This window comes from Poecile atricapillus, chromosome 39 (assembly GCF_030490865.1).
Source record: "Poecile atricapillus isolate bPoeAtr1 chromosome 39, bPoeAtr1.hap1, whole genome shotgun sequence".
Taxonomy (NCBI): domain Eukaryota; kingdom Metazoa; phylum Chordata; class Aves; order Passeriformes; family Paridae; genus Poecile; species Poecile atricapillus.
The window spans coordinates 134229-161921 of NC_081287.1; the positions used below are offsets into that span (position 1 = coordinate 134229).

The 27693-nt window shown below is 66.0% G+C and overlaps 4 protein-coding genes across 12 annotated transcripts; 2 read left to right on the forward strand and 2 right to left on the reverse strand.

The window, feature by feature from the left end:
• Positions 1-34: 34 nt before the first annotated feature.
• TECR (trans-2,3-enoyl-CoA reductase) lies at positions 35-5490 on the reverse strand. Of its 2 annotated transcripts, XM_058861848.1 has the most exons (13): positions 5375-5490; positions 4205-4255; positions 4045-4096; positions 3915-3959; positions 3657-3760; positions 3417-3532; positions 3026-3131; positions 2711-2783; positions 2316-2359; positions 1964-2021; positions 1428-1516; positions 1048-1093; positions 35-755 (listed from the first exon to the last, which is right to left on the reverse strand). In XM_058861848.1, the coding sequence occupies exons 1-13, from the start codon at positions 5387-5389 to the stop codon at positions 628-630; spliced, it is 927 nt and encodes a 308-aa protein (XP_058717831.1). In that variant the 5' UTR covers positions 5390-5490; the 3' UTR covers positions 35-627. The 2 variants fall into 2 exon arrangements, with proteins under 2 accessions (XP_058717831.1, XP_058717830.1); XM_058861847.1 differs by lacking the exon at positions 5375-5490 and having other exon boundaries at positions 4205-4420.
• A 1265-nt stretch (positions 5491-6755) lies between these two features.
• Positions 6756-9216, forward strand: DNAJB1 (DnaJ heat shock protein family (Hsp40) member B1). Its single transcript, XM_058861887.1, has 3 exons — positions 6756-7192; positions 7732-8291; positions 8843-9216. Exons 1-3 carry the CDS (start codon positions 6982-6984, stop codon positions 9071-9073), a joined length of 1002 nt encoding a protein of 333 aa, XP_058717870.1. The 5' UTR covers positions 6756-6981; the 3' UTR covers positions 9074-9216.
• Positions 9217-11554: 2338 nt separating this feature from the next.
• GIPC1 (GIPC PDZ domain containing family member 1) lies at positions 11555-15167 on the forward strand. The gene is made up of 6 exons (XM_058861855.1): positions 11555-11821; positions 12087-12272; positions 12983-13163; positions 13878-13981; positions 14251-14332; positions 14752-15167. The coding sequence occupies exons 1-6, from the start codon at positions 11555-11557 to the stop codon at positions 14901-14903; spliced, it is 972 nt and encodes a 323-aa protein (XP_058717838.1). The 3' UTR covers positions 14904-15167.
• Positions 15168-15982: 815 nt separating this feature from the next.
• Positions 15983-27565, reverse strand: EVI5L (ecotropic viral integration site 5 like). 8 transcript variants are annotated; one of them, XM_058861777.1, is made up of 20 exons: positions 27403-27557; positions 25529-25682; positions 24912-25101; positions 24322-24546; positions 23787-23861; positions 23399-23524; positions 23094-23237; positions 22692-22781; positions 22022-22119; positions 21840-21900; positions 21524-21577; positions 20745-20777; positions 20189-20320; positions 19756-19884; positions 19492-19584; positions 18733-18934; positions 17883-18029; positions 17575-17670; positions 17220-17315; positions 15983-16902 (listed from the first exon to the last, which is right to left on the reverse strand). In XM_058861777.1, exons 2-20 carry the CDS (start codon positions 25663-25665, stop codon positions 16814-16816), a joined length of 2217 nt encoding a protein of 738 aa, XP_058717760.1. In that variant the 5' UTR covers positions 25666-25682; positions 27403-27557; the 3' UTR covers positions 15983-16813. The 8 variants fall into 8 exon arrangements, 6 of the variants coding, with proteins under 6 accessions (XP_058717760.1, XP_058717759.1, XP_058717763.1 ...); XM_058861776.1 differs by having other exon boundaries at positions 18794-18934; positions 27403-27555; XM_058861780.1 differs by lacking the exon at positions 17220-17315 and having other exon boundaries at positions 27403-27558.
• Positions 27566-27693: the final 128 nt, after the last annotated feature.

A 27693-nucleotide genomic window follows, 5' to 3' on the forward strand; every position in this document is an offset into this window, starting at 1 on the left:
CGTGTGGGGACAGTGGGACAATGACAGGCCACACGCGGGTGGGGGATGGGATTTATTGTCACCTCTGGGGACGGGGGACACGGTGACGCTGGGCTGTGGTCACCAGCCACGTGTGGGTGACACCACATTGTCACCAGGGGTGGCTTCGGTCACCACTGCTGTCCCTGGGACTGGGCCAGCCCTGCTGGGGACACTGCCACCGAGGAGGGGACACGGGGGTGGCACCCTGGAGGTGACAAGGGACAGTGGGGCCACATTCTCCGATGTGTGTCCTGCTGTGAGCACCAGGGTGACAACGGGCCCATGTCCCCTGTCCCCACGCTGTCCCCAGGGCTCAGGGCAGGACTGACGGGGACAGATCAGGGTGTTCCCAGTGTCCCCAAGGGCTGCCCCGGGTGTGACAGCAGGGAGGGGACAGCGGGTGACCCAGGTGTCACAGCAGGGAGGGGACAGGAGGTGACCCAGGTGTCACAGCAGGGAGGGGAACAGTGGGTGGCCCGGCTGTCACAGCAGGAAGGGGACAGGAGGTGGCCTGGGTGGCCCAGCTGTCACAGCAGGAAGGGGACAGGAGGTGGCCCGGCTGTCACAGCAGGGAGGTGACAGGAGGTGGCCCAGGTGACCAGGGTGTCACAGCAGGAAGGGGATGATGGGCGAGCGCAGGGGAGGGTAATCCCGGAATTCCCGGAGGTAGCTGCGGTGCTTGCCCTGCGCCCAGATCGCCATCTGCACGAAGCCCACCAGCGAGAACAGGGCCACTGTGGGGACAGCGCTGTCACCGTGGGACAGGGAGGGACAGGAAGGGACAGGGACCCCGGGCCGTGGGGGATTCGGGGGGTCACGGGTGGCACGAGGGATGGGGAGGGGACAGGAGACCCTGGAGGGGGACAGGGGACACAGGGACCCCAGGGTGGGACAGGGACATGGAGAGAGGGGACACAGGGACCCCAGGGTGGGACAGGGACATGGGGAGAGGGGACACAGGGACCCCAGGGTGGTGCCACCCCCCATCAGCCCCTCCCTTGTCCCCCGTGTCCCCTCTCTCCTCACCGGGCAGACACTGGGTCATGATGGTGAAACCGATCCAGGACCCGACCTGGGGGGGAACACCCACAGGGTGTCACCACTGGGGGTGTCACCCATGGGGGTGTCACCATTGGGGGTGTCACCACTGGGGGTGTCACCCATGGGGGTGTCACCATTGGGGGTGTCACCACTGGGGTGTCACCCACGGGGTGTCACCATTGGGGGTGTCACCATTGGGGGTGTCACCACTTGGGGGTGTCACCATTGGGGGGGCAGCCCCCCCGTGTTCCCCTCCCCCACAGTCCTGCCGTGCCCCCCAGCACAGCGGTGTCCCCTCCCCCCCAGCCTCCACATCCCCCCAGGTGTCCCCAGGTGTCCCCCCAGGTGTCCCCAGGTGTCCTCACCTCGTAGGTGTAGTTGGGGCAGGACACGAGCAGGAACAGCCACGTGAAGGGGTTGCGGGTGGGGTACGGGATCTTCCGTGTCTTGGAGCCTGGCATGGGGACATGGGACACGGTGACACCCACGGGACACGCATGGTGACACCCATGGGACACCCACGGTGACACCCGCAGGACACAGGTCACCCCCTGGACAGGTGTCACCCCCTGTGTCCCCACCATGCCCCTGCCAGCCCCTAGCTGCTCCCACGTGTTCTTGTGGCCTCTGCACCATCGTGTCCCCAGTGTCCCCCCCTGTGTCCCCAATGTCCCCAGTGTCCCCCCCGTGTCCCCAATGTCCCCAGTGTCCCCCCCAGTGTCCCCAGTGTCCCCCCCCGTGTCCCCAATGTCCCCAGTGTCCCCCCCTGTGTCCCCAATGTCCCCAGTGTCCCCCCCTGTGTCCCCAATGTCCCCAGTGTCCCCCCCAGTGTCCCCAATGTCCCCCAGTGTCCCTCCCGGTGTCCCCAATGTCCCCAGTGTCCCCCCCGCTGTCCCCTCACCTGCGGGGCGCAGGTTCCGCAGGGCCACGTGGATGGAGAAGTTCCCGAGCTGGCAGAACTGGGGGGGAGCAGGGCGGGGTCACAGGGGACACCTGGGGGGGCACCGGGACCCCCCCAAACACCCAACTTGGACCCCCCGGTGTCCCCTTGGCCCCTCCCAGCCCCCCAAACCCCCCAGCTCCCCCAAATCCCCCATCCCAGCCCCCCAAACCCCCCCAGCCCCCCCAAATCCCCCCTCCCAGCCCCCCAAAACCCCCCCAGCCCCCTTAAATCCCCCATCCCAGCCCCCCAAACCCCCCAGCCCCCCCCGTGTCCCCCCCGTGTCCCCCCTGTGTCCCCATCAGGGACCCACCAGGAACACGGCCAGCGCCAGCTTCACCTGCTCGTCACCGTAGGCTGGGGGGACACCGGGGTGTCAGGGACAGGGACAGGCCCCAATGTCCCCTCGGATGTGGGGGGACAGGGGGGTGACAATGACACTCACCCGGGGGTGTGTACAGCGGGTGGTTGATGTAATGGGGACACACAGGGGACACACAGGGGACAGGGAGGTGACAATGACACTCACCCGGGGGTGTGTACAGCGGGTGGTTGATGTAATGGGGACACACAGAGGACACACAGGGGACAGGGGGGTGACAATGACACTCACCCGGGGGTGTGTACAGCGGGTGGTTGATGTAATGGGGACACACAGGGGACACACAGGGGACACACAGGGGACAGGGGGGTGACAATGACACTCACCCGGGGGTGTGTACAGCGGGTGGTTGATGTAATACGCCATCCAGGCAGCAAAGCCCCAGTAGTAGGTGCAGTTCTGGGGACAATGGGGACACTTTGGGGACGTGTTGGGGACACAGCAGCGGCAGGCAGGGGACAGCTGGGCACAGCTGAGGGGACAGGGATGGGACACAGGGAGAGCGGGGTGACCCGGGGGACAGGGGGGATGCTGTGGGGACAGGGCGGTGGCGCAGGTGGCAGTGTCACCGCAGGTGGCCCAGCTGGCAGTGTCACCGCAGGTGGCCCAGCTGGCAGTGTCACCGCAGGTGGCAGTGTCACCTTGAAGATGTTGCGCAGGGGCATGGTGCCGTGCGAGAAGCGATGCACGAAGAGCGTCTCCAGCAGCCGCTTCACGTAGTGGAACGAGTGGCAGCAGCACGCCAGGCTGGGGACACCGGGGACATGGGGACACTCCCTGGGGACACCTCCCCCTGTCCCGCCACCCCGGCTGCTGTCCCTGTGATGCCACCACCTCCCAGACCCCCCCAGTGTCCCCTCAATGTCCCCCCAGTGCCCCCCCAGCCCCCCTTGTGCTGCCATTGTCCCCAATCCCCATTCCCTGCTGTCCCCAGTCCCCCCATCCCCGCTGTCCCCCCATCCCCGCTGTCCCCATTGTCCCCACTGTCCCCATTGTCCCCCCATCCCCGCTGTCCCCGCTGTCCCCTCTCACTGGACCACGCGGTGCCGGCTGGCGGTGAAGTCGTAGCGGGGCCCGTACAGGAAGGGGACCCGGAAGTAGAAGAGCAGGTAAATGAGCAGGGGACCCGCGTACTCCGTCAGGAACACCTGGACAGGCAGGGACAGGTGAGGGATGGGGGGACACCGGGTTCCATCAGTGACACAGGGTGACAGGGGGACACAGGGGTGACACATGGGTGACACAGAGGTGACACAGGTGAGGGTCTCTCACCGTGACCCAGCTGATCTGCGCCCCCAGGTCCCGGAAGTAGAGCGTGGCCGTGGTGCCCACGGGCAGCGACTGCAGCACATCCTCGTCCTTCAGCGAGCGACCCTCTGGGGACAGCCACACCTGAGACACCTGGGACACCCCTGGGGACATCCCTGGGGACACCTGGGGACACCTGGGACACCCCTGGGGACATCCCTGGGGACACCTGGGACACCCCTGGGGACACCTGGGGATGTCCCATCCCGCGGTGACACTCACTGGGGTCCAGGCGCAGCGACTGCCTCGCCGGGTACCACTGAGGATCTGTGGGACAGAGGGGACAGCGGTGGTGGCACTGCTGGGCAGTGTCCCCGTCCCTGTCCCTGTCCCTGTCCCCATCCCCACTCACGGGCTTTGCTGAACAGGTTCTTGATGTCGGCCACGGTGGCCTGAGGCTCCACCTGGGACATCGGGGGCTGTCAGGAGCGGCGGGGACAGCACGGGGACAGCTCCAGGCCACCCCGTGTCCCCCGGCGCTGTCCCCGTGTCCCCCGGCGCTGTCCCCGTACCTTGTCGAGGAAGCAGAGCTTGTCCCTCGTGCGGGCGTCCAGGATCTCCACCTCGAAGAAGAGCACGGCCGATTTCTTGGGCCGCCTGCTGGGGGCCACCGGTGGCCACAGAGCCAGCACGGTCCCCGGGGCCACCGGGCCCCCCTCGCGGGGTGGCACCGCCACCTCCATGTCACCGCGCCCGCCCGAAACCCGATCGGCCGCGCTAAATATAAACCTCCCCTCTTGGTGGCCCTGGAGGTGGCCCGGGGGTGGCCCGGGGGTGGCCCCGGAGGTGGCCCCGGGAGGGACAGGGTGACCCGCGGGGGGGTGGGGACAGTGGCCGGCGGGCACGGAGGGGACAAGGCCAGGTCAGGACGTGGCGCGGGCGGGAGGCGAGGCCGGAGCCCCCCGGTACCGAGAGCGACCCCGAGAGCCTCGGTGCCACCAGGTGGGAACAAAGCCGGCGGCGGCCACGTGGCCACTGTCACCCGCGGGGGTGACACTGCCGGGGGGAGCGCGGTGACGTCACCGGGGACACCGGGACGGGGCTGTGTCACCCCGGGACGGGTCTGTGTCACCCCGGGACGGGGCTGTGTCACCCGGGATGGAGCTGTGTCACCCCGGGACGGGGCTGTGTCACCCGGGACGGGGCTGTCACCCCGGGACGGGGCTGTCACCCCGGGACGGGTCTGTGTCACCCGGGACGGGGCTGTCACCCCGGGACGGGGCTGTGTCACCCGGGACGGGGCTGTCACCCCTGGGGGAGAGGTGACAGGGACAGGACACGCTCGGCGGTGACCCCGCCCCTCAGGGCCCCGCGGGGGCGGCGGGACCCGGCCGGACCCTCCGGGACCTCCCGGGCCCCCGAGACCCCCCCGGGACCCCCCCGGGACCCCCCCGGGACCCCCCGAGTGTCCCGGGCCCCCGAGCCCCGCCCCTCCCGAGGCCCCGCCCCAATCCCCGCCCCTCCCGAGGCCCCGCCCCCAGCCCCGCCCCGGCAGCCGCGCTCTGACGCGCATGAGCAAAGCGCCACCCAGAGCGCGCATGCGCACAGCGCGTCCCGGGTGCCCCGGGGCGGAACGCGCGGGTTCCGCGAGCTCGGCGCGAGCGCTCCGTGCGGGGCCGGCGCCCGGGGTCGCTCCGGTGACGGGCGCTGTCCCCGGTGCCCGGGCCGCGCGGCCTCCTCACCTCGTAGTGCTTCATGGCCGCTGCGCTCCGCCGCTCCCGCCGCCCCCGCCGCCCCCACGTGACACGCCCGGTTCGCCCGCTGGGGCGGGGCCTGCGGCGCGGCCAATCGGAGCCGCGCGCGTGGCTCAGCGCGGCCAATCAAAACACCGCGGCCCCGCCCCCGTGCCCGCCCCTTTCCCGCCGCGCTGGTTGCCGGAGCAACGCGAACGCCCGAGGGGCGCCTCCGCCAATGGGAGGCGGGGGCGGGGCGTGGAGTGACGCCCAGGCCAGCCAATGGGATCACGGCAAGGGCGGGCAGTGGGCGGGTCTAAAGGGGCCTGGGGGTCTCGGGGAGCTGGGGGGTCTTCGGGGTTCAGAGGGGTCTGGGGGGTCCCGGGTGTCCATGGAGGGCTGGGGGGGATCCGAGGGAACTGGGGCTCCTGGGGACACCGTGGAGACACCGTGGGGACACCGTGGGGACACCGTGGGGACACGTGGGGACACCGTGGGGACACGTGGGGACACACTGGGACACAGATCGGAGTGGGGCAGGTGTCCATGGGGACACCTCTGGGCCCAGGGGGATGTGGCAGGGCCTCAGGACGCTTTGGGACACAGTGAAATGTGGGGCCATGGGGGCTCGGGGTCATGGGGACAACGGGGTGGAGGGGCCTGTCCCTCCCTGTGTGTCCCCGTGTCCCCCTGGCCACCTGTCCCCAGGTCAGCCGTGTCCCCATGCCCCGTGTCCCCTGTCCTCACGTCTCCCCGCGTCCGCCAAGCTCTCCAGGTGCGCTGTCACCCTGCTGGCTCCTGCCCCAGGTGTCACCTGAACCGGGGATTCCCACGGCGACCTTGTTGGGGGTGGGCAGAGGCTGCAGACGGTGTCACGGTGGTGACACCCTGCAGTGACAGGGACAGCCCCCGGCAGCGCTCGGGCTCCTCCTTCCGCCCGTTCCCATCCCCGTTCCCGATCCCGTTTCCTCCCGGTTCCTCCCCGGCTCTTTCCCGGTTCCCATCCCCGCTCCCCCGGTTCCTCTCCTCTCCATCCCTGTTCCCGATCCCGTTTCCTCCCGGTTCCTCCTCGTCCCTTCTCCCTCCTTCCCGGTCCCCTCTCCCGGTTCCTCCGCAGTTCTATCCCCGGACCCTCTCCCGGCCCGTTCCCGATCCGTCCTCGGTGCCCCCGGCTCCTTTCCCGGACCCTCCTCTGCTCCACCCGCTTCTCGACCCATCCCTCGGACCCTCCCCGATCCATTCCCGGTCCCTGCCCCTCCATCCCTCGGACCCTGCCCGGTCCATTCCCGGTCCCTGCCCATCCATCCCTCGGTCCCTCCCCGCTCCATTCCCGGTACTTGCCCATCCATCCCTCGGACCCTCCCCGGTCCCTGACAGGTCCCTGCCAGGTCCCTGCCCGGTCCAGCCCTCTCCCCCATCCATCCCCCGGTCCCTCCCCGCTCCATTCCCGGTCCAGCCCTCTCCCCTTTTATCCCCCGGTCCCTCCCCGGTCCCTCCCCATCCATCCCCCGGTCCCTCCCCGGTCCCTCCCCGTCCCCCCCGCCCCTCCCGGCTCCCTCCCCGTGCCCGTCCCGCGGAGCCGCGCCGTGCCCGGTGCCAGAGCAGTGGGGGCGGCCATGGGGAAGGATTATTACCGCACGCTGGGGCTGTCCCGGGGGGCCTCGGCCGCCGACATCCGCCGCGCGTACCGGCGGCAGGCGCTGCGCTGCCACCCCGACAAGGACCGCTCCCCGGGCGCCGAGCAGCGCTTCAAGGAGGTGGCCGAGGCCTACGACGTGCTCAGCGACCCCAAAAAACGGGAGATCTTCGACAAGTACGGGGAGGAGGGTGAGCGGCGGCACGGGGGGCGCGGTGCCGGGGGGCGGGGGGCGCGGGCGGGGAAGGGAGCGGCTCGGGGGTCTGGGGGCGCAGGGTGGGGGGATCAGGGCGGGGTCTGAAGGGGAGGTTGGGGAGAAGAGTGAAGGGGGTGGGGGGTCTTGGGGGACACGGGGGCGGGGACAGGTGATGGGGACAGGTGACAGGTGATGGGGACAGGTGACAGGGGCAGGATTGGGGGCTGGGGGTGCGGGCAGGAGTCGGGGGCAGGTGCGGCACGGAGCGGGGCTGGGGGCACGGGGGGCTCCGGGGGCCGGGGGCGGCCGGCGCCAGGCCGGGAGCCCCGGGGGGGCCGGGAGGGCGCCGGGCTGTGCCGGGGGGGCCGCTGGAGCCGGCTGGGCCTGTTGGGGCCCGTCCGGGGCCCGTCAGCGGCGTCGGCGCCACGGGCAGAACCGGTTCCCCACGCCCTGGCCTGCCCCACGCCCTGCCCGCGGCTCGCCCCGCACCCCGCGGGGCCGGGGGGCTGATGGGCGCTTCCCCCCCGCCGCCAGGGCTGAAAGGGGGAGCCCCGACCCCCGGCCCGGGGGGCTCCAACGGCCCCACCTTCACCTACACGTTCCGCGGCGACCCGCACGCCATGTTCGCCGAGTTCTTCGACGGCCGCAACCCCTTCGACACCTTCTTCGTGCAGCGCAACGGCGACGACGAGGACGGCGACGAGGCCTTCAACACCTTCCACGTCGGGGGCTTCGGCAGCGTCAGCTTCCCGCGGGGCCGGGGGCCCGACGGCCGCAAGCAGGACCCCCCCGTGCTGTACGACCTGCGCGTGTCGCTGGAGGAGATCTACAGCGGCTGCACCAAGAAGATGAAGATCTCGCACAAGCGCCTGGGCCCCGACGGGAAGACGGTGAGGAACGAGGACAAGATCCTGACCATCGAGGTGAAGCGCGGCTGGAAGGAGGGCACCAAGATCACCTTCCCCAAGGAGGGCGATCAGACCCCCAACAACATCCCGGCCGACGTGGTGTTCGTGCTCAAGGACAAGCCCCACGACGTGTTCCGGCGCGAGGGCTCCGACATCGTCTACCCGGCCAAGATCAGCCTCCGCGAGGTGTGCGGTCACTCACTCGGGGGTCACTCCGGGGGTCACTCTGGGGTCACTCTGGGGTCATTCTGGGGTCGCTCTGGGGGTCACTCCATGGTCGCTCCGGGGTCGCTCTGGGGTCACTCCGGGGGTCACTCTGGGGGTCACTCTGGGGTCGCTCTGGGGTCACTCCGGGGGTCACTCTGGGGGTCACTCAGGGGTCACTCCGGGGGTCACTCAGAGGTCACTCCGGGGGTCACTCCATGGTCGCTCTGGGGTCACTCCGGGGGTCACTCCGGGGGTCACTCTGGGGTCACTCCGGGGTCACTCTGGGGTCACTCTGGGGGGTCACTCTGGGGGTCACTCTGGGGGTCACTCCATGGTCGCTCTGGGGTCACTCTGGGGGTCACTCCGGGGTCACTCCATGGTCACTCTGGGGGTCACTCCATGGTCGCTCCGGGGTCACTCCAGGGTCACTCCGGGGTCACTCTGGGGGTCACTCTGGGCAGCGGGGCCGTGCTGGGGTGTTCCCTCAGCGCGGTGTTGATGTCCCCCCGTGTCCCCCCCGTGTCCCGCAGGCGCTGTGTGGCTGCACGGTGACCGTGCCCACGCTGGACGGCCGCTCCATCCCCATGGTGTTCCAGGACGTGCTGAAGCCGGGGGTCAAGCGCCGCATCCCGGGCGAGGGGCTGCCCTACCCGCGCTCCCCCGAGCAGCGCGGGGACCTCGTCATCGAGTTCGAGGTCAAGTTCCCCGACAGGATCCCCCCGGCCTCCAAGACCCTCCTGGAGCAGATCCTGCCCCTCTAGTGCCCCCCGTGCCCCCCAAAACCCCGCCCGGGGGCCCGGGAGGGTTCGGACTCGGGGGGACACCCTGGGGGTGCCTCCCCAAACACCTCTGGCCTCGGGGGGTCTCGCCGTGCTCGCCCCCCACCTCCAGCCCGGGGGGCTGAGGGGGGTCTCGGGGTGTCCCTGTCCCCGATCTCAGAGCTCGGAGGGGTCGTGGGGCCCCCCGCAGCTGGTGGGGGCTGAGGTGGCCGTGCCCCCGCTGCCTCAGGGGTTTGGGGGTGTCCCCCCCCGGCAGAGGTCCAGGTGACCTTTGTGCTGCGGCTTTGGGGGTCCTGAGGTGGCTTCCCGCCCTCCCGTCGGGGATCTGGGGGTCCCGGGGTGGCTTTGGGGGTCTCGGGGTGTTGCTGTCACCCCATTTCTGTGCTTTGGGTGGTCTCAGGGTGCCTTTGTTGTCCTGACCCCACATTGGTGGTCAGGGGCTCGGGGTGGGGGGGGTCCTTGTCCCCTCTTTTGGTGGCTGTGAGGGTTTTGGGGGGTCCTTGTCCCCCACCAGCTTGGAGCTCTGGGGGTCCCCGGGTGTTCTTAACCCCCTCCCCCCTCATTTTGGGGGTCTTCAGGTGTCCTTGTCCCCCCATCTCTGCTCTGGGGGTCCCCAGGTGTCCTTGTCCCCCCTCCTCAGGGCTGTGTGTGTGAGGGGGGTGCCCCTGTCCCCTCCCCCCACTCTGGGGGGTCTCCCTGTCCCCCCTTTTGGGGTCCCCGGGGTGCCTCCCCCTCATCTGGGGGTGGTCGTGGGGTTCCGTGTCCCTTCCCAGCCCCCCCAGGCCAGGGGGGACCCCTCGGGGGGGGTGGGGGGGCCGCGGGCGGCTCGGGGGGGGGGTCGGGGCGGGTCCCTCGCGGTTTTGGGGTGGAACCGCCTGGAAAAGGGTCCGTGATAAAAACAGCGCTGAAACCTGGCCCGTGCTTCTGTTCGGGGAGGGGGCGCCGGGGACACCGAGGGGACACAGGGGGGGCACTGGGGGGGCACCGGAGGGCACCGGGGGGGGGATCGGGGGGACGGGGGGAACCGGGTGGGGGTCTCGGGGGGCTCGGGCGTGACCAGGGGGGCACCGGAGGGACCGGGGGGGGGGGGGGCTCGGGGGCAGGGGTGACACAGAGGCTCTTCCGCCCCCCCGAAAATCACACGGTGACCCCCCCCAAGAGCCGAACAGGGTCTGTTCACGCCCCCTCCCCAAACGGGGTCTGCGCCCCCAAATGGGGTTCGTGACCCCTCCCCAATGACCCTCCCGGCTCCGTTCCCGCCCCTCCCCTTTGGGGTCCGAGCCCCCCTTTGGGGTCCGCCCCCCCTTTGGGGTCCGCCCCCCACCCGGCCCCGCCCTTGGACCACGCCCCTCTTGGCCCCGCCCCCGGCATGCACTGTCCTGGTTCCTGATTGGCTGCGCGGCGGCGCGAGGCCGGGCGCGCCCATTGCCCGCGGCGGGCGGGGGTGTCCCGAGCGGCCCAGCCCTTTCCTGCCCCCTCTCACCTCCCATTCGCGGGCGGGGCGGGGCGGCGGCGCTGATTGGTTGGGGCGCGGTTTGGCCACGCCCCCCGGAAGTGCCGCTCCAGCAGCAGCGCCCGGCGCAGGGTCCGGCCGGTGAGGGGGGCCCGGGACCGGCACCGGGCCCGGTACCGAGATCGGGGCTGCGGCTGCCCGGGAGGGGCCGGGGTGGGCCTGAGGGCCGCTCGGAACCGGGAGCCGGCGGGGGCTGGCGGTAGCGCGGGTCCGAGGGGGTCCCGGGGGTGCTCCGGGTGTCGCTGGCCGGGCCTGAGGGACTCGGGGACCCCCCCGGTACCGGGGCGGCCTCGATCGCCTCGCGCCCCGTGCCTCAGTTTCCCCCTCTCTCCTTCCAGCCCCCACCGAAGCAGCGCAGGAACCCCCCCTCCCCCATCCCGGGGTGGGGGCAGCGAGCCCCGAACCCACCGGAACAGCGCTGCGACCCCCCCGAACCCCCCGGAACCACCCCCGAACCCCCCGGAACCACCCCGATACAGCCGAACCCCCCCGGCACCCGCCGGAACAGCGCTGCGACCCCCCCGGAACCACCCCCGAACCACCCCGATACAGCCGAACCCCCCGGAACCTCTCCGGACACCCCCGAACCCCCCTAAACCCCCTCCAGAGCCCCCTCAGACCCCCGCGAGCGCCCCCAAACCCACCTGAACCTTCCCGGCCCCCATCCCCAAAACCCTCCCAGACCCCCCGAACCCCCGAACCCCCCGAGCCCCCCGAGCCCCCCGAACCCCCCGAGCCCCCGAACCCCCGAACCCCCCGAACCCCCCGAACCCCCCAACCCCCGAACCCCCGAACCCCCGAACCCCCCGAACACCCCGAACCCCCGAACCCCCGAACCCCCCGAACCCCCGAACCCCCCGAACCCCCGAACCCCCGAACCCCCCGAACCCCCGAACCCCCGAACCCCCCGAACCCCCCGAGCCCCCGAGCCCCCGAACCCCCGAACCCCGATGCCGCTGGGCCTGGGCCGCCGCAAGAAGCCGCCGCCGCTGGTGGAGAACGAGGAGGGCTCCGGGGCTGGCGGGGGCGCGGCGGGGGAGCCCGGGGGGGCGGCGGGGGCCGGGGCCGGGGCCGGGGCCGGGCCCGCGCTGCGGCCGCGCCTCGTGTTCCACACGCAGCTCGCCCACGGCTCGCCCACCGGCCGCGTGGAGGGCTTCAGCAACGTGCGGGAGCTGTACGGGAAAATCGGGGAGGCCTTCGGCATCCCCCCGGCTGAGGTGGGCACCGTGACACCGCGGGGACACCGGGGGGACACCGCGGGGACACCGGGACACTGTGACACCGGGGGGACACCGGGGGGCAATGGGGACACCAGGACACGGGGGGGCTGGGGACACTCCCCAGGGACACGGAGCTGGGGGTGTCAGGAGGTGTTTGGGGACACCTGGAGGGGGTGACAGGTGGGACCTGTGGTGTCCCCCCGCTGAGCGCAGGTGGCCGCAGTGTCCCCTCAATGTCCCCTCAATGTCCCCGTGTCCCCAGGTGCTGTTCTGCACGCTGAACACGCCGCAGGTGGACATGGAGAAGCTGCTGGGGGGACAGATCGGCCTGGAGGATTTCATCTTCGCGCACACGCGCGGCCGCCGCAAGGACGTGCAGCTGCTCAAGTCCGAGCAGGCGCTGGGGCTCACCATCACCGACAACGGCGCCGGCTACGCCTTCATCAAGGTGTGGGGACACCTGGGGACAGCTGGGGACCAAGGGGACACACCTGGGACACAGCTGGGACACAGCTGGGACACACCTGGGACACACCTGGGGACCAAGGGGACACACCTGGGACAGCGGGGACACACCTGGGACACACCTGGGGACAGCAGGGACACACCTGGGACAGCAGGGACACACCTGGGGACAGCAGGGACGCACCTCAGACACACCTGGGACACTGGGGACACACCTGGGGACAAAGGGGACACACCTGGGACACAGCTGGGACACACCTGGGACACACCTGGGGACCAAGGGGACACACCTGGGGACCAAGGGGACACACCTCAGACACACCTGCGATACTGGGGACACACCTGGGGACCAAGGGGACACACCTTGGACACAGCTGGGACACAGCTGGGACACAGCTGGGACACACCTGGGGACAGCGGGGACACACCTGGGACAGCAGGGACACACCTCAGACACACCTGGGACACTGGGGACACACCTGGGGACCAAGGGGACACACCTGGCAGTGATGGCTGAGGGGCTGGAGCCACCCCGGGGTGGGGGACACCTGGGGACAGCTGGGGGTGCTGGGTGAGGGCCGGGCAGCGCCCTGGGGTGGGGACACCTGAGGGGACACCTGGCTGGGTGGGGGTGACCCCAGGTAGCCCCAGGTGGTCCCAGCTGATCCCAGGTGTCCCTGTCCCGTGTCCCAGCGCATCCGCGAGGGCTCGCTGGTGGCGCGGGTGCCGCAGGTGGGGGTCGGGGACGTGCTGGAGGCGCTGGACGGGCGCAGCCTGGTGGGAGCGCGGCATTTCGAGGTGGCGCGGCTGCTGCAGGAGCTGCCCCGCGGGCAGCGCTTCACGCTGCGCCTCACCGAGCCCCGCCGCGCCCCGGGTGCGTACCGGGGACACTGGGGGGACTGGGGGGCACTGGGGGGAACTGGGGGGGAGTGGGGGGGGACTGGGGGGCACTGGGAGTGAACTGGGGGCACTGGGAGTGAACTGGGAACACTGGGGGGGACTGGGGACACTGGGGGGGACTGGGAGTGAACTGGGGACACTGGGGGGGACTGGGGGAGACTGGGAGTGAACTGGGGACACTGGGGGGGACTGGGAGTGAACTGGGGACACTGGGGGGGGACTGGGGACACTGGGGGGCACTGGGAGTGAACTGGGGGGGACTGGGAGTGAACTGGGGGGGACTGGGAGTGAACTGGGGGCACTGTGAATGAATTGGCAGCGTGCTGGGAGCACTGGGATCCCCAGGGCAAGCCCCAAACCCTGTGGGGGGTCCCGGGGATGTTTTGGGGGTCCCAGGGGGGTCCCGGGGATGTTTTGGGTCCCAGGGGGGTCCCGGGGATGTTTTGGGGTCCCAGGGGGTCCCGGGGATGTTTTGGGGTCCTGGGGATATTTTGGGGGTCCCAGGGGGTCCCGGGGATGTTTTGGGGTCCCAGGGGGTCCCAGGGATGTTTTGGGGTCCCGGGGATGTTTTGGGGTCCCAGGGGGTCCCGGGGATGTTTTGGGGTCCCAGGGGGGTCCCGGGGATGTTTTGGGGTCCCGGGGATGTTTTGGGGTCCCAGGGGGTCCCTGACCGTTCCCTCTGTCCCAGAGGTGCTGGGGCCGCGCTCGGGGGGCGCTCGGGGGGAGTTCCCCCAGGGGGGCCGGGGGACGCTGAGGCTGCGCTCGAGGGGCCCGGCCACGCTGCAGGAGCAGGTACCACCCCAAACCCAGCCCCGGGACCCCAAAATTCCCCCCAAATCCCCCAAGGACTCCCTAAAATGTGCTGGGACCTTCAGGACCTCCCCTAATCCCCCCAGGAAGCCCAAAGTCCCCTGAGGACCTCCCAGATATCCCCAGAATGTCCCCAAATCCACCTGGGCACCACCCGAAATCCCCTGGAGACACCCCAAAGTCCACCCAGGATCCCCCCCAAATCCCCCCTGGGTCCTTGGGGACCCCCCAAACCCCCCGAATCCCCCCAGCCCTCGGCCTTTGAGGAGCGCGCGGTGGCCAAGGTGGACGATCTGCTGGAGAGCTACATGGGCATCCGGGACAGCGAGCTGGGTGAGCTGGGACCCCCAAACCCAATCCTGGGGAACCCCCAAATCCTGGGGAACCCCTAAATCCTGGGGAACCCCCCAAATCCTGGGGAACCCCCCCAAATCCTGGGAAACCCCCCCAAATCCTGGGGACCCCCCAAATCCTGGGGAACCCCCCCAAATCCTGGGGAACCCCCAAATCCTGGGGACCCCCCAAATCCTGGGGAACCCCCAAATCCTGGGGAACCCCCCCAAATCCTGGGGACCCCCCAAATCCTGGGGACCCCCCAAATCCTGGGGACCTCCCCCAAACTCCCGGGGACCCCCCAAACCCTCCCGACACCCCCGATGTCCCCAAGCCCCCCGGAGTTCCCGGCTGTGCTGCAGTCAGGGGACATTGGGGACACGGGATTTGGGGACCCCCTGACCGTGCTGTCCCCGCAGCGGCCACCATGGTGGAGCTGGGCCGCGACGCGCGGGACCCGGACGCGCTGGCCGAGGCTCTGGACGCGCAGCTCGGGGACTTCGCCTTCCCCGACGAGTTCGTCTTCGACGTCTGGGGCGCCATCGGGGACGCCAAGGCCGGGCGCTGCTGAGCCCCGCTGGGGACCCCCCCAGACCGGGGACCCCCTGAACTGGGACCCCCCCAGGGACCAGGGAACCCCCAGGGACCAGGGAACCCCCCTGAACTGGGGAACCCCCCTGAACTGGGACCCCCCCGCTGCAATCCCCGTGATTGGGGAACCCCCCAAAAGCTGGACCCACTCCCCCAAAATCTGCTGGACCCCCAAAGTGCCCTGAGAGCCCCCCCTGAGAGCCCCCCCTGAGGAGCCCCCCCGGGACCTGGGTGCCCCCAATTCCGGACCCCCCCAAATTCCCTGTACCCCCCCCCTCGGGACCTGGGTTCCCCCCAAACTCCAGACCCCCCAAATCCGTTGTTCCCTTTCCCCCCACAAAACACTCCTGGACCCCCCCACGGTGACATCGATGTCCCCAACAGGGACAGGGCTGTTCCCCCCGCCCCCAAGGGGCTTTTTTGGGTGGGGGGGCCCCCAAAACACGGCACAGGCCCCCCCTCCTCCCCGCCAAGTGCCCCCCGATGGCAATCTGAGCCTGTCACCCCCCTGGCACACGCTGTCACATCCTGTCACACACTGTCACCCCCCCGTGTCCCCCCCGCACTGACCGCCTTGGGGGGGACCCTGCCCCGTCCCCGTCCCCGGGGGGCTCCTGGGGCTCCCCCCACACCCCCGGGATATTTTTGTATTTTGGTGGAAACTATTTCAGCATAAAAACCGGAGAAATGGGAGCGGCTGCGGATGTGGGGGGGGAGAGGATTTACACACCCCTTACACAGCCGTTTCACAGCACTTACACAGCCATTACATACCCGATACACACCCCTTACACACCCCTTACACACCTGATACACACCCCTTACACAGCCCTTACACACCTGATACACACCCGATACACACCCCTTACACATCCCTTACACAGCCATTACACACCCCTTACACAGCCGTTACATACCCGATACACACCCCTTACACACCCCTTACACACCCCTTACACACCCCTTACACACCCCTTACACACCGGGAGGTGACACCGGGGACACGGCCTGGGCTGCTGCTTTTGGGGTCAATCCAAGGATTTTTGGGGTCGATCCGAGGCTTTTTGGGATCCTGTATTTCTGTACAGCGGGGGGGGGGGTGTGGGGGGTGTCCCCAGAATTGTCCCGGTCCCGGATCTGTCTGGGGGATCCGTTTGGGATCTGGGATCCATCCGGGGGGTCCAGAGGGGTTCGGGATCCGCTCGGGGGGCCCAGGGGGGTTCAGAGTCCGGGATCTGTCCAGGAGATCAGTCCAGAGGGGCCCAGGATCCGTTTGGGGGGCCCAGGGGGGTCTGGGGTCCATCCGAGCAGTCCAGAGGGGGTTGGGATCCGTTTGGGGATCCGGGATCCATCCAGGAGGGGGTTCAGAGTCCGGGATCCATTTGGGGAGGGGTTTGGGATCCGTTTGGGATCCGGGATCCATCCAGGGGGTCCAGGGCAAACCGGTCCCGTCCTCGGGGGTCCCACAGCAGCCAGGAGGGCGCCGGCTCTGGGATCCCGGGATCTCGCTGTCCCTCAGTGTCCCCTGCACGTCCCACAGTGTCCCCCGTGTCTCGCAGGTGCCCCTTGATGTCCCCTGCTTGTCACAGGTGTCCCCAAAGTGCCACAGGGACCTGGGATGTGCCACAGGTGTGCCATTGTCCCCCGGTGTCCCTGGGCTGGGCCTGGCAGGTCCCCACGATGTCCCTGAGGGTCCCTGGGGTGGCCCCGGCCTGTCCCCGATGTCCCTGGTGTCCCTTGTGGGTCACGGCGCTGTTGGTGCCACCTCGGGCAGTCCCCGGTGTCCCCTGGGGTCACTGTGCTGGGGCTGTCACCTCAGGCTCGCTGTCACTGCTGTCCCCGATGTCCCCGATGTCCCCCGGGGTCAGGGCGAAGGGCGGTGGCAGCTCCTCATCCGATGAGCCCAGCGAGTCCTCGTCCCCCAGGCGTGTCCCCAAGGCCACCGCGCCAAAGGACAGCGGCCCCCGCAGCAGCCGGATCTGGGGACAGGGGGAACACGTCGTCACCAGCTGTCCCCAGACCATGTGGCACTGAGGGGACATCAACGGTGGCACCCAGGGATGTCACCAGTGGCTCCGGGGCCAGACTGCGGATCCCCAGCACCTGTGGGTGCCAGCCAGGTGTCCCCAACCCCTGTCACCTCCCCCAGGCCCCCCTGGATGCCACTCGGGTGTTTCCCCATGTCCCCACTGTCCTCCCAGTGTCCCCAATCCCCCGGTGTTCCCCATGTCCTCAATCCCTCCAGTGTCCCCCCAATGTCCCCCCAGTGTCCCCCCAGTGTCCCCGGTGTCCCCACCTCGGCCTTGAGCTCGCTGATGTGGCCCCGCAGGTGCCGGATGTACTGCGCGGCGTCCGAGTGCTCCAGCTGGCCCTGCAGCCGTCCCTCCTCCCGCTGGGGGACACCGAGGGGACACCGAGGGGACACCGAGGGGACACTGAGGGGACACTCTGGCCACCTGTCCCCTCCTGTGCCCCCTGTGCCCCACATCCCCTCCATGTCCCACCCGTCCCCCAGCCCCTCCATGTCCCCCCATGTCTCCACATACCCCCATGTCCCACCCGTCCCCCCGTGTCCCCTCCATGTCCCCACATCCCCCCACGTCCCCTCCATGTCCCCCCGTGTCCCCTGCTGTCCCCTGCTGTCCCCGTACCTGGATCTCCAGCTCGGCCACGCGCTGGCGCATCTCGGCCAGGGCGGCCATGCTGTCGGCCTCGCGCAGCCGCACGGCCATCACCTCCTCCTTGCTCTGGGGACAGTGCTGTCACCGCAGGGACACCGGGGGACACCCGGGGCCACCCTGGGGACAGCCTGGGATACCTGGGACACCCAGGGCCACCATGGGGCCACCCTGGGGACAGCCTGGGACACCCAAGGCCACCCTGGGGACACTCTGGGACACCCTGGGACACTGGGGGACACTCGGGGACACCCTGGGGACACCCCGGGTCCCCGTCCCACCTTGCACTGCGCCTCGGCGTGTTTGCGGTGGCTCTCGCTCAGCTGGGCCTGCAGCCCCTGGCTCTGGGCGGCCGCGGCGCGGAGCTGCTCCCTCAGCCCGGCACAGGCCTGCTCGGCACGGCCCAGCACCGAGCGCTGGATCCGGCCCTGGAGCGGGAGAGAGCGGGATAGACCCGGGAGAGAGCGGGAAACACCCAGGAGAGAGCGGGAAACACCCGGGAGAGAGCGGGACAGACCCGGGAGAGAGCGGGACAGACCCGGGAGAGAGCGGGACAGACCCGGGAGAGAGTGGGATAGACCCGGGAGAGAGCGGGAAACACCCGGGAGAGAGCGGGAAACACCCGTGAGAGAGCGGGATAGACCCGGGAGAGAGCGGGACAGACCCGGGAGAGAGCGGGAAACACCCGGGAGAGAGCGGGATAGACCCGGGAGAGAGCGGGACAGACCCGGGAGAGAGCGGGACAGACCCGGGAGAGAGCGGGATAGACCCGGGAGAGAGCGGGATAGACCCGGGAGAGAGCGGGAAACACCCGGGAGAGAGCGGGAAACACCCGGGAGAGAGCGGGAAACACCCGGGAGAGAGCGGGACAGACCCGGGAGAGAGCGGGACAGACCCGGGAGAGAGCGGGACAGACCCGGGAGAGAGCGGGAAACACCCGTGAGAGAGCGGGATAGACCCGGGAGAGAGCGGGAAACACCCGGGAGAGAGCGGGATAGACCCGGGAGAGAGCGGGAAACACCCGGGAGAGAGCGGGAAACACCCGGGAGTGTCTGGGATAGACCCGGGAGTGACTGGGAAAAACCTGGTCCTTGCTCTCCCAGTCCATCCCAGTCCATCCCAGTTGCTCACCTGTGTCTCCAGGTGCAGCACACACTGTCCCAGTCCATCCCAGTCCATCCCAGTTGCTCACCTGTGTCTCCAGGTGCAGCACGCGCTGTCTCAGCGCCCTCAGCTCCGCCTGGGCCTGGCTCTCGCGCAGCTGCACCCCCAGCACGGCCTCGTGCAGCGCCCGCGGCTCCTTCCAGCGGCCCCCGCACACCTGGGGACACACCTGCTCAGTGGGGACACACCTGGGGACACCTGGGGACACACCTGCTCAGTGGGGACACACCTGGGGACAGCTGGGGACACACCTGCTCAGTGGGGACACACCTGGGGACACACCTGCTCAGTGGGGACAGCTGGGGACACCTGGGGACACACCTGCTCAGTGGGGACAGCTGGGGACACCTGGGGACACACCTGCTCAGTGGGGACACACCTGGGGACAGCTGGGGACACACCTGCTCAGTGGGGACAGCTGGGGACAGCTGGGGACACATCTGCTCAGGTAGGGACACACCTGGGACACCCAGGGGCAGCTGGGACACCCACACCCTGCCACTTGTCCCTAATGTCCCCATGTCTCACCTGCCAAGTGTCCCCAATGTCCCCATGTCTCACCTGCCGGGTGTCCCCAATGTCCCCGTGTCTCACCTGCCAGGTGTCCCCAGTGTCCCCGTGTCTCACCTGCCAGGTGTCCCCAGTGTCCCCGTGTCTCACCTGCCAGGTGTCCCCAATGTCCCCGTGTCTCACCTGCCAAGTGTCCCCAATGTCCCTGTGTCTCACCTGCCAGGTGTCCCCCAGGTCACTCAGGGCCAGCTCCTGCAGCTCCTCCTGCAGCCGAACCACGCTGGACTCGTCCGGCAGCAGCGGCTGGCGCTGGGGACAGGGACACGGGGACATCAGTGGGGACACGGGGACAGCAGTGGGGACAGATGGGGGCACCTTCAGAGAGCCACCCAGGACAGTTCCTGTCCCCAGTGCCACCACTCCCCGTCCCCACGGAACCCTGCCACCCCTGGTGTCCCCACGGTGTCCCCACAGTGTCACCTTCTCCATGTCCAGGACCTTGTCCTGCATCTCCTTGAGGGCGCCCAGGGTTTCGCTCTCGCGCAGCCGCGACCGCTCCAGCTCCGTCTCCAGGTGTGCCACGAACTCCTCGGTCAGCCGGGGGTTACCCTGTCCCCAAACGTCCCCAGGTGTCACCGAGTGTCACCTCCCCATCGTCCCCACCCGCCACCAACTCCTCGGTCAGGCAAGTGTCACCAAATGTCACCAACATGTCCCCAGCGCTGTCACCTGCCTTGTCACCTCCCCGCCTCGCTCACCTTGTGTGACACTCAGGTAACAGGTGACAAAGGAGGTGACAAACAGGCAGCACGCAGGTGACACAATGACACAGGTGGCACACAGGTGGCACACAGGTGACACACAGGTGACACACAGGTGACACACAGGTGACACACAGGTGACAGTGACACACCTGCAGCTCTCTGATGGTGCTCTGTGCCCGTCTCAGGCTCTCGGTGGCCGAGCTGCAGCGTTGCCGCACCAGTGCCAGCTCCCGCCGGATGACGTCGTTCTCCTCAGCCTCCTGTGCTCGTGTCACCTGGCCCTGGGGACATCGGGGACATCGGGGACGCTGTCACCTCCTGCCGCCGGGGCAGAGCCAGCGCGGGGGGGACAGTGAGTGACACTGGGGACACTGGGGTGACGCTGGTACGGCAGAATGGGCTCAGGAACCAGGGAGTGACACCAGGGACAGGGAGGTGCCACCAGCCCCGTGGGGACCTCCAGGGCCATTTGTCCCCTCCCTTCCCTCCCCCACCCCAAACTCCATCCAAACTCCTGAAATCGCCGCTTTTCACCCCAAACCATCCCTCCCTCCCGGGCTGCGCGGGAGCCTCCGGAAAAGCAGGAAAAAAAGGCGGAAAAAGCGAAAATCCGCCCCAAAACGAGGCTGGGGGAAGGGAGGGGAGGAGGAGGAGGAGGAGGAGGAAATGGGTGGAAAAAGGGGAAAATTGGGAAGGAGGCAGTACCTGGATGAGGCGATCGGCCAGGGCCGCGCTCTCCTGGGAGGGGAGGGGACAGCGACAGAGCCAGGTCAGGGACAGCGACAGCGGCGACAGCGACAGAGGCACCCGCGCCCCGCTCCCTTCCCGCAGAATTCCCACAGAATTCCCACAGAATTCCCACAGAATTCCCCAGGATTTGGGGTTTTGTGCCCTGAGTGCGGAGGTTTAACGCAAAAAGGGGATGTTGGCCCTAAACGGGGGATTTTGTCCAAAAAAGGGGAGAGTTTGTGTCTAAATGGAGCAATTTTACCTCAAAATGATGGATTTTATCCCAAAATGTGAGGAGATTTTGTTCAAAATAGGAGGGATTTTACCCCCAAATGGGGTTTTTGTCCCAAAATGAGGGAATTTTACCCCAGAACTAGAGTGCCCTAGGAGGTTTGGGTTCCTCAGAAGGGGTTTTGGGGTTTCTTGGGGGATTTGGGGTTTTTTTGGGGTCTCCCCTGGTGCTTCTGGGGTTCCATGTGTTTTTTTTGGGATTCCCTGGGATGGGTTTGGCTTTTTTGGGGTTTCCTGGGGTCTTTCTGAGTCTCCCCAGCTGCTTTCGGTTGTTTTGGGGTTCCATGCAGTGTTTTAAGGGTTTTCTTTTTTGTTTTTTGGGGTTCTATGCTGTGTTTTGGGGTGTTTTGGGGTGTTTTTGGGTTCCATGCACTGTTTTGAGGGGTTTTTGGGGGTTCCATGCCGTGTTTTGGGGTGTTTTGGGGTGTTTTTGGGCTCCCCCCGGGTGTTTTGGGGGTCCTCACCTTCTCCAGGGTCTCGATGCGCTGCTTCAGCAGGCGGTTCTCAGAGCGGAGCCGCTGAGGGGACAGGGAGGGGACAGGGAGGGGACAGAAGAGAGATTAGCCCAGGGGGAGGGGACGTCCCCAACTGCCACTGACCCCAGGGACAGCCTGGGGACAGCCAGGGTGTGTTTGGTGACCCTGGGAAGACCCGAAGTGGCCCCAAGGTTGGGTCAGGTGGCCCTGGGGTGGCTCCAATGGCTGTGGGATGGCTCAGTGTGACCCTGTAATGACCCCAGGTGTCCCCAGGTGTCCCCAGGTGTCCCCAGGTGTGTCTCACCTTGATCTCGATCTGCTCCTCCATCTCCTTGCTCTTGAGGGCGGCGTATTCCTTCTCCAGCCTGCGGGGACGGGACAGGGCTGGGGACAGGGACAGGGCTGGGGACAGGGACAGGGCTGGGGACAGGGAATGGGGACAGGGGATGGGGACAGGGGACGGGGACAGGGACGTGTCCCCCTGACCTCTTCATCTTCCTGGGGTTGTACTTGACCTGGCAGGCGCGCAGGATGAGCTTGTCCGGGCACGAGTCAAACTGGTGCGGGATCACCTTCTGGAAGTACTGCAGGGCCAGGATCACATCAGGGAAACTCACCCCAAATCAGGGAAAACTCACCCAAATCGGAGAAAAAATGGCACAAAATGGGAAAAACCCACCCAGAATGAGGGAAAACTGACCCCAAACGGGGGAAAACTGGCACAAAATGGGGAAAATGTCACCCCATTGGCCAAACCCATCCCTAAACCCATCCCACTGACCAACCTCCCCCAAAGCCCCATCCCAATGAGCAAATCCACCCCAAAATCCATCCCCAAATCCTCCCAGTGACCAAATCCACCCCGAATCCATCCCAACCCCAGCCCAAAATCCATCCCCAAATCCTCCCAGTGACCAAATCCACCCCGAATCCATCCCAACCCCAGCCCAAAATCCATCCCCAAATCCTCCCAGTGACCAAATCCACCCCAAATCCATCCCAACCCCAGCCCAAAATCCATCCCCAAATCCTCCCAGTGACCAAATCCACCCCGAATCCATCCCAGCCCAGCCCAAAATCCATCCCCAAATCCTCCCAGTGACCAAATCCACCCCGAATCCATCCCAGCCCAGCCCAGCCCCGCTCGGGGCGGTACCTGGGACATCCCCTCCATGTCCAGCTGGACCAGCTCGGCCTGGTTGAACTGGAGCAGGGCCATCCCCACACGGAACACGATCTCCAGCCCCTGCCGGCGGCCCCGCCCCGTCACTGGGGTCACCCCGGGGCCACCACGGCCACCCCGGGGCCACCACTGCCACCCCCAGGACCATCTCAGGACACCCCGGGGCCACCACTGCCACCCCACAGCAATCACAGCCACCCTGGGGCCACCTTGGGTCATCCAACGGTCACCTGACCCATTCCCAGGGCTGCTCTGGAGGGATTTGGTCCCACCCCAAATTTAGAGGGATTTGGTCAAGCCCAAAGCCGTTTCTGAGGGACTCTGATCTCCCCCAAGCCCCAGATTTCGGGGTGAGAGGGGCCGATTTTGGGCTACCTCGTACATGAAGATGTCGAAGACGCGCGTGGCCACGGGCAGGGGGAAGGTGGTGAGGAAGAGCGTGAGGAACCAGGAGGAGGCGTACATGGAGGTGAGGAAGCTCTGCGAGCGGAAGTGCACGTTCAGCTCCGGCAGCTGCTCCTGCCACGGGAAACGGGAATTCGGGGGATTCAGGGGCAGAAATGGGAATTCGGGGTCAGAGAAAAATGGGAATTTGGGGTCAGAGAAAAATGGGAATTCGGGGTTGGATTAAAGGACAGAAAAGGGAATTTGGGGCCTGTCCCTGTCCCCGCTGTCCCCACCTGCAGCAGGAACTCGAACTGGTAAATGCAGAGCCCCAGCTCGGCCATGCTGGGCTTGAAGAGCTCGCGCAGCCGGTACTCCTGCATCAGCCGCACGAAGACGCTGAACGCCTCCTCCTCCGGCATCTGGGGACCCCAACAGCCAGGAATTCCCACCAAAACCCCAGCAATTCCCAACAAAACCCCAGGAACTCCCAACAAAACCCCAGCAATTCCCACCAAAACCCCAGGAATTCCCACCAAAACCCCAGGAATTCCCAACAAAACCCCCCAGGATTCCCACAAAAACCTCTGGAATTCCCAGAACAACCCCCAGGATTCCCACAAAAACCTCTGGAATTCCCAGAACAACCCCCAGGATTCCCACAGAAACCTCTGGAATTCCCACCTGCATCAGCAGCAGTCCCACGATGAAGGCGCTGCCCTGGCAATATCCGACCTCCCGATCCACCAGGGAATAGGCCTGGAAAAATGGTAAAAATCAAAAAAAATCCATGGATTTGGGTCATGGCTCCCCTGCTCCGGACATTCCTCGAGAGGGAAGCCCTGACCACGGAAACTGGGATTTATTTTGGGATCCCAGGATTGGGATATGGCTGGAAAGTCAGATTTAGATCCCAAAAGACATCAAGTTTTGGGTTAGAAATTCCAAATTAATGGGAAAAATTAAGTTGGGAATGAGGGGATTTGGGGAGGAAAAGGTAAAAATTGTTGGCTCCAGGGGTTTGGGATGGAACCAAATCCCTCAAAATTTGGGCTGGGACCAAATCCCCCAAAAATTGATTTGTGATGGAACCAAAAATGAGTTTGGGGTGGCCCCAACCTCTCCATGGAGGCCCCCAGATCTGCGTCACCTTCGCAATGTCCCTGTCCCACCCCAGACCCCTGTCCCGAGCGTCCCCACGTCCCCAAAGCCCCGTCACCTTCATGACATTGAAGAGCACCTCCTGGCCCAGGCTGTCCTGGCCCTTGAAGAAGTCGTGCTCGGGGTAGGTGCGGGCGATGTCGCGGCGGATCAGGCGCTCGCAGGGCGACGACATCCGCAGCAGCTCCGAGTACTGCGCCTTGAGCGGCAGCTCGGCCGCGCTGCACAGCAGCTGCCACACGATGGCCCGGAAATGGTGCGGGATCCCCTTCCGGATCAGCTCCTGGCGACAGGGACACCCCAAACGTGACCCCAAAGCTCCAAACGTGACCCCAAAGCTCCAAACGTGACCCCAAAGCTGCTGCTCCAGGGCACAGCAGGCACCACGTGATAGACCAGAAATGCTGTGGGATCCCCTTCTGGATCAACTCCTGGGGACACGGGGGTCACTCTGACCCCAAACGTGGTCAAAGCTGTGTCCTCCTGTTGGACAAACCCATCCCAAAATGTGTCCAGTTGACCAAATCCACCCCAAAATGTGACCCAGGAGGACAAATCCCATCTCAAAAAACGACGAATTGAAAAAACCCATCCCAAAACAGAACAAAGTGGGAAATTTCACCCCAAAGCATGACAAACTGGGGTCACCTTGAGCAGCTTCTCCTTCTTCTTCCTCCACTCATCCCACTCGTTGACGATGCGGCCCCAGAGGATCCAGGTGTCCTCCTCCAGGTGGCTGAGGTTGGACGAGGCCGAGGAGCTGGACACCAGCGAGGAGCCGCTGTTGCGCCGCGAGCCGTTCACCGAGCGCATCGACTTGGAGTCGGCCTCCAGCAGCCTGGGGACACCCAAAACTGACCCAAAATGTCCCCACAGGCGCTGGGAGAGACCCAAAATGCCCCCAGAATGAGGTGGGATTGACCCCAAACCGCCCCAAAACTGCCCCAGTCTCCTCACTGGTTCTGCTCCCCCAGCTTGGCCAAAGCTCCAAGCTGGAGAATCTCTAAATATCTCCAAAAATTGAGATATTGCCCCCGAAAAGAAGATATTCCTCCTAAAAATTGATGCATTCTCCCAAAAAAATGGAGATGTTCTCCCCAGAAACCACTCCCAAAATGAAAATATTCCTCCCAAAATCATTCAAAAAACGCAGATATTCCCCACAAAAAGGGAGATATTTCCCTCAACCCATATGAAATGAACTTGAGTTCAAATTCCTGCCCAAATGAAGGGTGTAAAACACCAAAAATGAGCTTTTTCCTCACCGGTTCTGCTCCTCCAGCTTGGCCAGCAGCTCCAGCTCGTCCGGGCTCAGGTTCTCCGAGTCGGACGTTGGGGACCCTCCGGGGGCCGAGGGCCCCTCGTGGGACGAGGAGTCCGGGCTGGCGGCCGGAGAGGCCATGGCCGGCCTGGGCTCACCTGGACGGGCCAAAACCCCACGTTTCAGCCCCAAAACCCCACATTTCAGCCCTAAAATCCAAGGTTGCAGCCCAAAATCCCGTTTTTCAGCCCTAAAACCCTGAATTTCAGCCCCAAACCCCACATTTCACCCCCAAATCCCACATTTCAGCCCCACTCCTCCATCATTTCCACCCTTCCTCCTTTTTCTGCCTTTTCCACCTTTTTTTCCCTTTTCCCCCCACCCTTTTTTTCTGTCTTTTCCACCACATTCCTCTTCTGTTTTTGCTGCCATTTACTGAAATCATTTTGTGCTTTTTTTATCCCAATATTTGCCCCACCTCGAAAATTTTCCCCTGTTTTTCCTCCCTCCCAAAAGTTCCACATAACAGGGATTCTCCCCCAAATCCTGCAGCAATTTTTGCACTTTCTGCAGAGCCCAAAACACCAAAACTCCACCAATTTGCCCCAAAATCCCAACTGAAGGGTGAAAGAAAGATGATAAAAGCAAAAAATTATGGATTCAACCCCAAACATTCCAAACATGAGGAAAAAAAGAAAATAAATTATAAAAATGGGGTGAAATCCCAGATTTTGCTGACGCCGTGGAAAACCAGGTGGGAATTTTCAATCCTCTGAATGAAAAATGACCAAAAATGGGGGGGAAAAAAAAATCAAATTTAGCACCAAAACGGAGCCTCCCCATCCAGCCACCTGCAGTCCCAAATTCGGGATTTTTTTTGAAAATTCCTCTAAACGCCAGCAGGGAGAGGAATTTTGTATTTTTCTGGTGTGGAATTGGATGAAAAAAAGCCCCAAACTGGGATTTTTCACCAAAATTGTGGCTTCCCCCTTCCATCCAGGCTGGGAAAAGCAGCGAGAAAAGGGGAAAAATCCCAGAGGAAGACGGAAATTTGGGGGAAAACCGTAGGAAATGATGAAGGGCTGATTGACAGCTCCCGGCAAAGCCCAGATCCCTGGATTTCAGCCCAAAGAGGAGGGGGGAAAACCCCAAACCCCTCCCCAAAATTGGGGGAGTCAAGGAGGGGAAAATTCTCCCAAAATAAAGATTTGGGAGGGGTTTTGTTTTTTAATTATTTTGTTTTTAACCAAAACCTCAGGGTTTTAAGGGAAAAGGGAGCCCAGAGTGCCCCAAAATGGAGGAAAAAAGCCCAATTCCCCCTCAGAATTGCAGGGTTTCATTCATTCACTCCTGCCAATTACCGCCCCCCACAAAAAAGGGGAACACAAAAGGATAGGAAGACCCCAAATTCCTCCAATTTGGAAGGCGACAGATCCAAAATCCCCCCTTAAAACCCTCCCTCAGAGCCTGGGCTGGAGGTTTGACCCCAAAAACCCCAAAAAGGGAGGTGGTCACCCCTCAAAAAAACCCACAAAAAGGGGTCAACCGAAAAAACCCTCACAAAGAGGGGCGACCCCAAGCCCCCACACAAAGGCGGGGGGGAACCCAAACCCCCTCAAAAATGGGGGTGACCCCAAATTCTCCTCAGGAGGGGTCAGCGAAGGGCCCCCACAAAGGGGAGGTGACTCCCGATGCCCCTGAGGGCTGTCATCCCCTCACGCAGAAAAGGCGGGAACCCCCCCGCGCCGCTGGGGAGGGTCACCCCCATTTTCCCCCTCAGGGGGCCGATGCCCCGCCCCCCGTCCCCCTCACCCCTGAGGGGGGGACACCCCCATTGTTCAATGACAGCCCCTCCACGGCCCCCCCGGCCCCTCGCACCTGCGCTCCGTGGCCATGGCGACCCCCGGCCGCCACCTCGGGGGGGCTCCGCGCCGTTCCCCCCTCAGCGGGAGCCCCGCGCTCGCCGCCATCGCGGAGCCGCCGCCGCCCCGGCCGGCGCTGACTGACAGCGGGGCCGCCCCGCGCTCAATCAGCGCTCCTGTTCCGCGTCTGGGCTCGCCCACCCGCCGCGTCTTCGCCAATCACTACAGGGATCTGCAGCGACGAGCCCCGCCTGCAGCCCCCTTCAGCAATGGAATCGCGCAATCGAGTAGATCGGCAGGGCGCTTT